Here is a 13,632-nt window from a genome sequence, read left to right on the forward strand (position 1 = left end):
AAAATGTTAGTCCCCGTGAGAAAGGGAAGAAGCTCCTAACCTGGGTCTACACAAAGCCACTTACACTGGTCACTATGGTGACCAGGACACTCTTTTGTGTTGCAGGTGACAACACAAAGCGACTGTAATTTCAAGGATAGATGGCGAATGCTTACAAGCCATTTCTATGAAAAACACTTACCTCCTGATGTGAGTTATTATCGTCTAATCGTGGACTGCCTATTGCTTGTCTAACTTACTGAGGACTTGTGAGGGTGATTGATGTAGATTTTCTGATAAAAATTTAAACGCAAATGTTGTTGCTTGAGATATTTGCTCCACTTGATACATCCATCAAGCCAGAAAGGCTACCAACCAGTTTATACTGATGGCTTGTCAGAACTGGACAAATTCCAGGTAAAACACCTCAGCTTCAAATCAGGCACTTTATAGCCTCCGACCGCAACGCCCCTTCAGTTAGTGAACGTAAATTCAGTTAATAAAATCGGGGATATCAGGCTAAAAAAATACTTGAGTTCAACAATTTCAGATCATATTTACTACTCCCAGGTGCTTGTAACAATTTTTCTGTTGCCATTTTTAGTTCCTCTCAACCCATTTTTTGGATTGGATTTTACGTAGAAGGTGGTGGCCCTGCCCAATGAGTAAAATTCAGTGGTGAGTTACCCCTACCTGGCAGGGCCACCCCCACAGCCATTAATTGCCTGAAGGTTCTGCTCCATCGGAGAGGAAGTTCCTTTCCGAAAGCTGCCAGTCAATTAAATGGCGCCTGCCACTGGGACTAGCCAGTCCATAGGAGCCCAGATGAAGGTAAGGATGAAGGCCTTGCCAGGACCAGTGAAAGGGGGGGGGGGGGGGGGGGGGGGGGGGGGGGCCAGGGATGGCAGAGCAGGAAGGGGAAATGAGGGGCTGACCAATTTCCTCCTTTCATACAACCCTCGGCCCAACCCTCCACCAAACCCACATTACCACCGGGGTCACACCAATGGAACTGTTAATGGGCCGTCGTCTCTGTACTCGGCTGCACCTGATGTTCCCCAATTTGGCGGGAAGGGTTGCGGTGAGGTAAGCTCTGCAATACCGTGACTCGCCCAAAGGTAACAGATCCTACAAAGCAGATCACCTAATTTTTGTCAGAAACTTCAGGATTGGACCAACATAGTTACCTGGGAAAATTGTAATAAAGTCTGGGCCTGTGTCTTATTTGGTGGACCTACAAAGGAGACAGGTGTGAAAGTACGTGGACCACGTAAGGAGGAGAGAGGTTGCAACTCTGACAGCAAAACAAATGGATCCAGTGCTTACTACTATTGTTTCTTCATCAGATCCAGAAATGAGCGAACCGGCTGCGTCAGAGGGACCTGGAGAGGGGAGCAACACCGATGCATCTCCGAGACCTTTATACAACCAGCTGTTGCTGACGACACCGCAACCTCGATGCTGGAAGAACCTGTCAGAGAACTGAGGTGATCCACCAGACATCAGCAGTCACCTGATGGACTGACCTTACGAAAGACTGTAGCCTACCAACCTCTTTTTGAGGTTCTGCCCTTGTTATAACAAGTTACCTGTTATTATCTTGTAATGTATATAGTACTGCAGAACTTGAGGGGAGAGGGATTTGGAACATGGCTCTTTTAAGGGATGATTGTTTGCAGGCCATGTGACCTGCCAGAGGCCGACCATGCAGGAGCGCCAAAGCTTGGCCAATGGAAAGTAATCATAGGCCCAGGGGCCTGGGGAGTGTCAACTTGGGAGTCAAGGAATATCAACTGATGTTCCTTTACATAGTTTAACCTCATTGTTCATTCCAATAAATCACGATGTTATTTAAATAGCGTCCTCATTGACACCTTGCTCTTTACACACTTCTTCAAATAAAGGGGGAGGCATAAATTTGAAACTTTCTTCCACAAACATCAATTGATGCTAGATCAGTCGTAACTTTTATATTTTTGTTATTAAAAAGTATTCAGGGATATAGGGGAAAGGCGGGTGCATGGAGTTAGGTCACAGATCATTCATTATCTAATTGAATCTAATTTTCTAATTTTGGGCAGCACGGTAGCATTGTGGATAGCACAACTGCTTCACAGCTCCAGGGTCCCAGGTTCAATTCCGGCTTGGGTCACTGTCTGTGTGGAGTCTGCACATCCTCCCAGTGTGTGCATGGGTTTCCTCCGGGTGCTCCGGTTTCCTCCTACAGTCCAAAGATGTGCAGGTTAGGTGGATTGGCCATGATAAATTGCCCTTAGTGACCAAAATTGCCCTTAGTGTTGGGTGGGGTTACTGGGTTATGGGGATAGGGTGGAGGTGTTGACCTTGGGTAGGGTGCTCTTTCCAAGAGCCGGTGCAGACTCGATGGGCCGAATGGTCTCCTTCTGCACTGTAAATTCTATGATATCTATGAAAGCATCTAAAGGGCCATGGCCTGTTCCTAACTTGCTATGTTATCTACCTGAAATGTTAACTCTGCTTCTCTTTCCACAGACCTGACTGACCTTCTGAGTATTTCCACCATTTTCTGTGAACTCAGACAGCCTTCGCCCATAGTAGACTGTAGACTATAGCAGTTCTACTCATGCAACGTTTATGACAGTTGATTCGATGACCTTCAAATTAGAATATTCCAGCACACAAGGAGGCCTTTCAGCCCATACCACCTGGTACTCCAAAGGAGCTACACCCTAGCTCCTGTTTATGGGGCACTAATTGCCACCAAATGTTTTCAATTATTCATCTTCCAAATATACCTCCACTTTCTGTTTGAAGGCTATCGTGAATCCGTCATTGTTTCTGGAAGGACATTCCTGGGAGGGAAATATTGGCATACAATTGAACAACCAATCAGAAAAGAAACCTGCAATAACATTATCAAAATTGTCAAGGAAATCAGTGAGAATCACTGCTATGTATCTTACACTGTTACATCTGGCTATGTCTATCAATTACTTTACATTACAATATGTGGGCATGAATGCCAATTATCTTACATCAGGACAAATGCCAATCCAGGGAGGCTGCAGCCATAAGCTATGCTTGTCTGAATAGTTTACAGGAGAGTATCGTTAACCTGAATTTAGCCAGCACCTTGTACATAAAGCACAAATGATAAACAATGAGAAAAACCTCAGAAGTATTACCAATGGCTTAACACAAAAGTCAGGCTTACAAGCAACAGAGAAACAAAAATACTTATTAACTATCTCTATGCACGGGGCGGTACAGTGGCATAGTCGTTAGCACTGCTGCCTCACGGCGCTGAGGACTCAGGTTCGATCCCGGCCCCGGGTCAATGTCCGTGTGGAGTTCGCACATTCTCCCTGTGTCTGCATGGGTCTCACCCCCATAATCCAAAAAAGATGTGCAGGGTAGGTGAATTGGCCATGCTATATTGTCCCTTAATTGGAACAAAAAGAATTGTGTACTCTTTAATTAAAAACTATCTTTATGCAGAGATAGAACTGACTGCACAAAATTATTCCATCTGCTTTTCCACCTCCAGCTACCAATGTGTCACACATTTCATTCAATTTGCGTTGGCAACAAAATGCCTCTGTTTCTGTCTGCAATATAGTGTGCTTTCAGAAGAACATGGTGCTGAAATCCCCCTCATTTCCCCCATTCAGACCTGCTAATATGTCCCTGGATGGGATATAACTGAACCTGCTAATATATCCCCAGATACGTATACCTGCAGCTGCTAATTCACCACTGATGTGAGTACTCGGCGATTAGGAACCGGTTTAGCTCACTTGGCTAGGCAGGTGATTCGAGATGCAGAGCAAGGCCAATAGATGTGCAGGGTAGGTGAATTGGTTCAATTGAAAAGGTTCAATTCCCATACCGGCTGAGGTTATTCATGAAGGCTCTGCCTTCTCAACCTCGCCCCTCTGCTGAGGTGTGGTGACCCTCAGGTTAAATCACCACCAGTCAGCTCTCCCCCGCAAAGTGGTCATCTGGGACTATGGGGACTTTGCCTTACCTCTACCGCTGAGGAGGGTGCACTTTACTACTTACCACAATAAGGAGAATCACCGATATGGTGTAGTATAATGAATCCCTGAACACAGACCACTGTGTCAGATACACGATCTGAAAAAGACAAAAATGGAGCGACTGAAAAAGCAGCAGGGATTTCTCCTGAGAACTTTTCACATTCTGTTCCTATGATTATCTCCTGCACATTCAATGCCTCAAGCCCTTTCAATCCTCACACCAATACCCATCAAAGAGATCAGCATTCAAACACAGTTCTGCAGGAACATGACCAATGAGAAATACCTCCTCATCAAAGCTGCTACATTATCACTCATATTCTTCCCCTGTTGTTCTTTGCTTGATCATGGTGCTATTTTATTCCTTTCTCTTAAATTCTTCCATTTTACAATTCTGCAATCAGAATGGTGGAAATCCAGTCGGCTGACAGCATCATACTAATCTCACGGGTAGTGGCGTAGTGGTAATGTCACTGGACTATGTCATAATATGCACCCATGCACATCATGAGGTAAAGACAGGCAGTGACAGACACCCAGGTTAGCCAATCAACACACAGGATAGAACACAACCAATCACCAGACAGGACACTAGAAGGTGATTTCCCACTATAAAACACACGAGGCATCAGCACTCCGCCTCTTTCCACTGGTGCCAACTGTAGTGACAGTCAGGGTGTATATATCAGTCAGCACCTTCTACACGTGGAAGTCTGGTCTAGTTAGTTAGAGTTAGCACACTTAGAGTAGTAGAGTGTCAACCCACAGCAACCTGTGTGCATTGTTACAGAAATTCAATAAATCGTATTGAACCAACGTCTAAGTTTGGTGTCTGCTTTACAGTCCAACTGCAGTACTTGTTACCCCAGGGTGAATAACATGACAGACTAGTAACCACAGGCTCAGAGTAATGCTGAGGGGGCCCAGGTTCAAATCCCGCCACAGCAGATGGTAAAATTAGAATGAAATAAAAATCTGGAAAATCAAGTCCAACGATGACCATGAAACCATTGTAGATTGCCGTGAAAAAACATCTGGTTCACTAATGTCCTTTATGGAAGGAAATCATCCATCCTTGCCAGGTCTGGCCTACATGTGACTCCAGACCCACAGCAATATGGTTGACTCTTAACTCCCCCTCAAGGGCAATTAGGGACAGGCAACTAAATGCTGGCCTAGCCTGCGATGCCCATGTCCCATGAACGAATAAAGTGTAGGGGCTGGTTTAGTACAGGACTAAATCACTGGTTTTGAAAGCAGACCAAGGCAGGCCAGCAGCACGGTTCAATTCCCGTACCAGCCTCCCCGAACAGGCGCCGGAATATGGCGACTAGGGGCTTTTCACAGTAACTTCATTTGAAGCCTACTTGTGACAATAAGTGATTTTCATTTTCATTAAAAAAAAATCATTGTTCAGCCAGAGGTGTTCGGCAAGGTGGAGTGTTGTGCAGTTGTGCAGGGAGGGAAATACCTGAACTCCCTTTGGTGGGTCTCCATCATGGCACAGCTAAAGTTAGAAACTCACAATTTATGGAAATTGTAAATGCGACTGCGCGCCCGGCCACATTTTAAGCCAACAATTCTCCATTTTAAGCATTGACAGTTTTATAACAAAAGATCATTAAACATTTTTTGAAGTTCTATGTCATAAAGATATATCTTGTCAGACACTGGACTTCAGAGTAAATCTGAGACCACACTGCACTTAAATTAAGATAAGAGTACATGCTTCTCAGTAATTCGCACTTCCAGTACTGAAAAGATAAAGGTCATTCGAACAAGAGCAATGATTAGCAAATAAGTACAACATTAATCTCTTTATTTTGGTGACGCGACTAATGACTTCTATGATAAAGTTTGGAATGCGGGTGTGCAGTTCTGGTCGCCATACTAGAGGAACTAGAAAGGGTGCAGAGGAGATCCATCAGGATGTTGCCTGGGCTGGAATGTTTCAGTTATGAAGAGGGGCTGGCCATGTTCGGGTTGCTTTCCTTACAGCAGAGAAGGCTGAGGGGGGACATGATTGAAGTGTACAAAAGTATGAAGGACATAGATAGGCTAGGTAGCAAGGAACGTTTCACCTTAGTAGAGGGGTCAATAACCAAGGGGTGTAGATTGAAGGTAAGGGGCAGGAATTCTAGAAAGGATTTGAGGGGAAACGTTTTCACTCAGAGGGTGGTGGGAATCTGGAACTCACTGCCTGAACGGGTGGGAGATGCGGGAACCCTCACAACATTTAAGAGGCACTTGAAATGCCAAGGCGTACAAAGCTATGGGCCAAGAACTTGAAAATAGGATTAGAATAGATAGGTGCTTGGTGGGTGAAGCAGATGTGATGGATCTCGTTTTGAGTGGTAAAACTCTATGACTAGTAAGTTTGAGCAGGTGTGGATAATACTTAATGATGATTGTGCAATCATCAATGAAAAATTAGGAATATTTCTGTGATTCTGTGGAGTGTCATGTGAGTGTACCTTTAAGAAATGGATGTTTAATCAATGTACCTTTAGGAAAATAGTGATTCAGAGAGTGGGTGAAGCTGAGCTCACTTCTGCTTTTTGGGAGTTTTTAGTTTCAGTTTGAAGAAAGCTTGGGTGTGGCTGTGAGCTGCATTGCTGGTGATCTCTGCCATTAAGGACTATCTCTTAATCCTTTGGTGAAATCAGAATTGTAAAAAGGTCTCAGTATTGAATATAACTCTAATGTGCTTCTGTTTGAAGGATTTGTTAAGTCTTTTGGATGTGTAAAGGAACAGTTTGCAGGATTGGGTAGTGTTGTATTAATTTCAGGGTTATCTTTGAAGTAAGGGGTGTTAAGAGATCCAATGTTTATTTAAAAGGTTAATTTGAGTTCATGGAATAAACATTGTTTTGTTTTAAAAACCACGTGTCCATAATTGTAATACTACACCTGGGGAACAAGCCGTGTGCTTCAGAAGCAACAATCCATTAAAGGTGGGGGTTGGTTGAACTCCATGATACATTTTGGGGTTCTGAAAACACCTCTCCCATAACAGGAGGCACAGTCCTACCCTGAGGGACCTTCCTCCATCCTCAAACCTTTCTTTTGCTTTGCAATGCGAGAAACAGTCAAGCTTTGACTTTCTTCAGAGAACTAAAGGAGAACTGAAGCAATGTTTTCTGATTAAATCAAGAGATCAGTATTTTTTGCAAGATGTCAAATGTTTGCTGTTCTAACCAGCCTGTAAACAAGTGGTTATGCCCATTTCTATGTATTACTTTTATCTTTTGAATACTGTTTTATTTATGTTTTTTAATGGTTTGTAAATATTTGGAATGAGATGTCATCATTCAGCCCATCCTTTCAAATACCACAAGTAATTTGCCCTATCATTTAATCCATTTACCCATTTAGTTTTGGGTGAAGCTTCTGTATAAATGCCCCCAGATCCACAAATTGGGGAACGGGGGTTATTTAATTCCCTGCCCCAAGGCAGTGGTCCATTTAATTGGGCGCAAGGGTGCCAGGTGGGACCCCGTCACCTTCCCACCTCTGCCCGGCTTACATCTGGGTGGCATGACTCATTACTGTCCACTCAAGGGCCTTGTTCCACTGCTGCTGGTTGAATACCAGTGGTGGGCAGGGGATTTGTTGTATAGGGTGTCATCTGCTAGAGAGCCAGTGACAGCCCCTTGTTGGGTCCTTTGGGAACTTTGATCTTTGCCAATCGGCACTTAACTCACCAGTGGGATCCAGGGGAAGCACCTATCACCCCTCCCCCCCCCCCTCTGGAGATCTGCCAGCCAATCAGAGGAGCAGTGGCAGCCACCAGAGGCCAAGAATTAGAGAGGAACCTAGGTCGCAGCCGTGGGTGGGGCGGTGAGATGGTCGGCGCGGGGCGGTGAGATGGTCGGCGCGGGGCGGTGAGATGGTCGGCGCGGGGCGGTGAGATGGTCGGCGCGGGGCGGTGAGCTGGTCGGTGCGGGGCGATGAGATGTCGGCGCGGGGCGGTGAGGTGGTCGGCGCGGGGCGGTGAGATGGTTGGCGCGGGGCGGTGAGATGGTCGGCGAGGGCAGTGAGATGGTCGGCGCGGGGCGGTGAGATAGTCGGCGCGGGTGGTGAGATGGTCCGCGCGGGGCGGTGAGATGGTCGGCGCGGGTGGTGAGATGGTCGGCGCGGGCGGTGAGATGGTCGGTGCGGGGCGGTGAGATGGTCGGCGCGGGCGGTGAGATTGTCGGCGCGGGGCAGTGAGATGGTCGGCACGGGGCAGTGAGATGGTCGGCGCGGGCGGTGAGATGGTCGGTGCGGGGCGGTGAGATGGTCGGCGAGGGCAGTGAGATGGTCGGCGCGGGGCGGTGAGATAGTCGGCGCGGGTGGTGAGATGGTCGGCGCGGGGCGGTGAGATGGTCGGCGCGGGTGGTGAGATGGTCGGCGCGGGCGGTGAGATGGTCGGTGCGGGGCGGTGAGATGGTCGGCGCGGGGCAGTGAGATAGTTGGCGCGGGGCGGTGAGATGGTCGGCACGGGGCAGTGAGATGGTCGGCGCGGGGCGGTGAGATGGTCGGTGCGGGGCGGTGAGATGGTCGGCGCGGGGCAGTGAGATGGTCGGCGCGGGGCGGTGAGATGGTCGGCACGGGGCGGTGAGATGGTCGGCGCGGGGCGGTGAGATAGTCGGCGCGGGGCAGTGAGATGGTCGGCGCGGGGCGGTGAGATGGTCGGCGCGGGGCGGTGAGATAGTCGGCGCGGGTGGTGAGATGGTCGGCGCGGGGCGGTGAGATGGTCGGCGCGGGTGGTGAGATGGTCGGCGCGGGCGGTGAGATGGTCGGTGCGGGGCGGTGAGATGGTCGGCGCGGGGCAGTGAGATGGTCGGCGCGGGCGGTGAGATGGTCGGCGCGGGACGGTGAGATGGTCGGGGCGGGGCGGTGAGATGGTCGGGGCGGTGAGATGGTCGGCGCGGGGCGGTGAGATGGTCGGGGCGGTGAGATGGTCGGGGTGGGGCGGTGAGATGGTCGGCGCGGGGCGGTGAGATGGTCGGCGCGGGGCGGTGAGATGGTCGGCGCGGGGCGGTGAGATGGTCGGCGCGGGGCGGTGAGATGGTCGGGGCGGGGCGGTGAGATGGCCGGGGCGGTGAGATGGTCGGCGCGGGGCGGTGAGATGGTCGGCGCGGGGCGGTGAGATGGTCGGGGCGGTGAGATGGTCGGCGCGGGGCTGTGAGATGGTCGGCGCGGGGCGGTGAGATGGTCGGGGCGGGGCGGTGAGATGGTCGGGGCGGGGCGGGGCGGTGAGATGGTCGGCGCGGGGCGGTGAGATGGTCGGCGCGGGCGGTGAGACGGTCGGGGCGGGGCGGGGCGGTGAGATGGTCGGCGCTGGGCGGTGAGACGGTCGGGGCGGGGCGGTGAGATGGTCGGTGCGGGGCGGTGAGATTGTCGGCGCGGGGCAGTGAGATGGTCGGGGCGGGGCGGTGAGATGGTCGGCGCGGGGCGGTGAGATGGTCGGCACGGGGCGGTGAGATGGTCGGGGCGGGGCGGTGAGATGGCCGGGGCGGTGAGATGGTCGGCGCGGGGCGGTGAGATGGTCGGCGCGGGGCGGTGAGATGGTCGGGGCGGTGAGATGGTCGGCGCGGGGCGGTGAGATGGTCGGGGCGGTGAGATGGTCGGCGCGGGGCGGTGAGATGGTCGGCGCGGGGCGGTGAGATGGTCGGCGCGGGCGGTGAGATGGTCGGGGCGGTGAGATGGTCGGCGCGGGGCGGTGAGATGGTCGGCGCGGGGCGGTGAGATGGTCGGGGCGGTGAGATGGTCGGCGCGGGGCGGTGAGATGGTCGGGGCGGTGAGATGGTCGGCGCGGGGCGGTGAGATGGTCGGCGCGGGGCGGTGAGATGGTCGGGGCGGGGCGGTGAGATGGTCGGGGCGGGGCGGGGCGGTGAGATGGTCGGCGCGGGGCGGTGAGATGGTCGGCGCGGGGCGGTGAGATGGTCGGCGCGGGGCGGTGAGACGGTCGGGGCGGGGCGGTGAGATGGTCGGTACGGGGCGGTGAGATTGTCGGCGCGGGGCAGTGAGATGGTCGGGGCGGGGCGGTGAGATTGTCGGCGCGGGGCAGTGAGATGGTCGGTGCGGGGCGCTGAGATGGTCGGCGAGGACTGGAGGTTGTGGGAGAGGAGAGGGGGGAGGTGAAGGCAGCAAGGACAGATCGATGGCTTTCAATGGACCTTCCTACTCCTGATGCCAGGTCCCTCAAACAAGCTCTGAGTGCCTGACAACAAGGACCATCTCCCAGTCTCCCCCACTGCTTCTAATCCTGCGTGAGCCTGCATGTAAAACCAAGAAGATTCTGTTTTTGGGCTCCCTGCATGGTGAAGCCCTTTCCCAACCACTTGTGGAATATCAGCAGCAACGGGATGAGCCCCTCAATTGGGAATTGATTTTTAAAAAATTAGTTCATGGGATGTGGCTGTCGCTGGCTGGGCCAGCATTTATTGCCCATCCCCAATTGCCCTTGAACTGAGTGGCTTGCTGGGCCATTTCAGAGGGCCACACCTGGTAAGGACGGCAGATTTCAACATTCCGCCCTGATTAAAGGCCATCCTTCTCCAAAGCTGCCTCTGATGATACTGCACTCCCTAACGCTGCACTGAAATGCTATCCCTGAAACGGGGTTTGAACCCACGTTTTCTGGCTTGTATCCCAGATGCAAGCTGACCTGGAGGCACAAATCTCTTCCTGCTTCTGACTGGAATCAGGTCGGCCAGGGCTCAGAGTCACTTCTACAATTGCAGCCTAAAACTACTCTCAGGGCCGACTCGTATTCATGTTGGGTGTAATCAAATGTAACATGTAACATTCATTAACAACTAAACACTCCTGTTATCGCAGGGACTGCTTGTTACGCAGCTCATTAAAATAGGGTTAAAGAAGAATTTCTAATTACAAAGCCTTATTAGCTTTCAAAAAACACAAACAGATGTCAAAACATATTTTACTTAAAATTTCAACTTCACAAGTCAAGCAATTCCACAGAGACTGATTGAAATGAGGAATTTTCTTCATAAAGCATTGCCAACGCGGCAGAGTCTCTGGGCAGAAGTTTGGGGAGGAGATCGGGTGTCTTGGTCACTGCCTGCAGAGCCTATGACAGGTCCTCGCCATTGTCTTTTGGGAGGCCCCCTACAGTTTGTTCCACTCAGATTTGAAAGTCCCGCCTGCCTAGAGAAGCCTGCCAATCAGAGAGCAGCAGCTCCAGGCAATGGCAGTGCCAGCAGAGAGGCAGTGGTAATTGCCAGTTCAACAGCCACCTTAGGCCCAGGATTAATGTTGGATCCCAGGCCAGAGCTGAGTGATGACAGGAGGAGGATTGCGGGAGGAAGGGAGGTCGCGGGAGTAGAGGTGTTGCCGAGGGTGGTCGCAGTGTGGTGAAAGTATGCTATTACAATTCACCACGGTACTGTATTATATTATGTTGATGCCCTTGTGGTCTCCGCCTGTGGCTCCGCCCCCTCGGGGGTGGTATACAAACCTGTAAGCCTGTAGGCAGCACTCAGTACAGAGCAGTCGCAGGCAGGCACAGATCTAGCGTATTGAAACCACTGTTCACTTCTACTCATCGTCTCGTGTGAATTGATGGTCGCATCAATTTAATAAGCTAAGATATCGCAATGGAAGCCGCCCTCAAACCTGACCGACTGGAACTCGACCCACAGACAGCTGAAGCCAAGGGAATCTTTTTGCACTGGCTCCGCTGCTTTGAGGCCAACCTCGCCGCCTCCTCCTCGCCCACCGTCACCGAGGCACAGAAGCTGAGTCTCCTCCACGCCCGGGTGAGCCACAGAATCTCCGTTCTAATCGAGGAAGCGACCACGTACGCAGACGCGGTCGCGATCCTGAAAAGACATTACGTGAGGCTGGTGAACAAAGTGTTTGCGCGGCATCTCTTCGCCACTTGTCATCAACGCCCCGGGGAATCGCTGGAGGAATACCTACGCGACCTGAGGGTACTCGCTCGCAACTGCAATTACAAGGACGTCAAGGCCTCGCAGCATATGGAACTCACCATCTGGGACACCTGTGTGGCTGGAGTCCTGTCCAACTATGTCAGACAGCGCCTGCTCGAAAAGGGCGCCCTCGACCTAGAAGAGACGGTAAAACTATCCACCTTCTTATAAGTAGCTTTCCAGAGCCTAAATGCTTTCCACTCTGACAACGCGATTCCCTCGTGGTCACCTGACCCGAGGGTGTCCCAGGCCTCTGCCGCGCGGCTGCCCGCGCAACCCGGGGGCCCACCCTGATATTTCTGCGCTCAGAACCAGCACCTCAGGCAGCGTTGCCCGGCTCGGAATGCAACCTGTAGCGACTTCGGCAAGAAAGGGCACTTTGCCAAAGTCTGCTTGGCCTGCAGACCTGCTTATAAGAAGGTGGATAGTTTTACCGCGAGGGCAGCACAGGGAACTCCTCTACCTGTCGCCTAGCAAACGCCTTTACCTGCAAGTATCTGAACATGTTCCCTTGGGGGAGCCCAAATTTATCTTCCAGTTCCCCCAGGCCCGCAAACCTCCCGCCAATAAACATGTCCCTCAATTTACTAATGCCCACCCTTTGCCACCCCCTAAATCCCCCATCTTTGTTCCCCGGGATGAACCGATGATTTCCACCCAATGGAGCCTCCATCGAGCCCCCTGTTTCCCCCCTATGCCGTCGCCACTGTCCCCAGATTCTTAGGGTCGCCGCCACCACCTGGCTTGTGGTATACCTCTTAGGGGAGAGCGGCAACGGCGCCGTTACCATGGCACCCAGGCTCGTACCTCTACATGACGCCATCTCCATTCTTTTCCACGCTGCCCCTCCCCCCTCCATCACCCATTTACGCACCATTGACACATTGGCCGCCCAATAGTACCCCAGAAGGTTGGGCAGCGCCAGCCTGCCTCTATCCCTCCCTCGTTCCAGGAAAACCCTCTTCACTCTCGGAGTCCCATGTGCCCACACAAAGCTCAAGATACTGCTAGTCACCCTCCTAAAGAAGGCCCTGGGCAGGCACTGAAAGAGGAACAAGAACCTCGGAAGCACCATCATTTTGACGGACAGCACCCTCCCAGCCAACGACAATGGCAGCATGTCCCACCTCTTGAACTCCTCTTCCATCTGATCTACAAGCCTGGTGCAATTATGTTTGTGAAGAGTCCCCCAGTCCCTGGCCACCTGCACCCCCAGGTATCTAAAACTCTCCCCTGCCCTCCTAAGCGGGAGCCTACCAATTCCTTCCTCCTGGTCTCCAGGGTGCACCACAAACACCTCACTCTTGCCTAAATTTAGTTTATAACCTGAAAAGGTCCCAAACTCAGCTAGCAGCTCCATCACCCCCGGCATCCCTCCCACCGGGTCCGCCACATACAGTAACAGGTCATCGGCATACAACGCCATCACCAGCGGCTCGATTGCCAATGCAAACAACAAGGGGGACAGGGGGCAACCCTGCCTGGTCCCTCGGTAAAGCCGGAAGTACTCCGACCTCCTCCCATTCGTGGCCACGCACGCCATCGGGGCCTCATATAGCAGCCTCACCCATCTAATAAACCCTTCACCAAATCCAAACCTCCCCAACACCTCCCATAAGTACCCCCACTCCACTCTATCGAAGGCCTTCTCCGCATCCAGCGCCACCACTATCTCTGCCTCCCCCTCAATC

At 51.9% G+C, this 13,632-nt stretch overlaps 1 protein-coding gene across 2 annotated transcripts in view; it reads right to left on the reverse strand.

Annotated features, from left to right (window-relative positions):
• LOC119951867 (sodium/potassium/calcium exchanger 4-like) overlaps positions 1–13,632 on the reverse strand; it is a 295,680-nt gene that overhangs the window by 69,356 nt on the left and 212,692 nt on the right. For both annotated transcript variants that reach the window (XM_038775239.1, XM_038775240.1), the window contains one exon: positions 4,021–4,095. In XM_038775239.1, coding sequence (XP_038631167.1) covers positions 4,021–4,095 — 75 coding nt within the window. The remainder of the gene's footprint in view (positions 1–4,020; positions 4,096–13,632) is intronic.

Source organism: Scyliorhinus canicula, chromosome 2, assembly GCF_902713615.1.
Source record: "Scyliorhinus canicula chromosome 2, sScyCan1.1, whole genome shotgun sequence".
Lineage (NCBI taxonomy): Eukaryota > Metazoa > Chordata > Chondrichthyes > Carcharhiniformes > Scyliorhinidae > Scyliorhinus > Scyliorhinus canicula.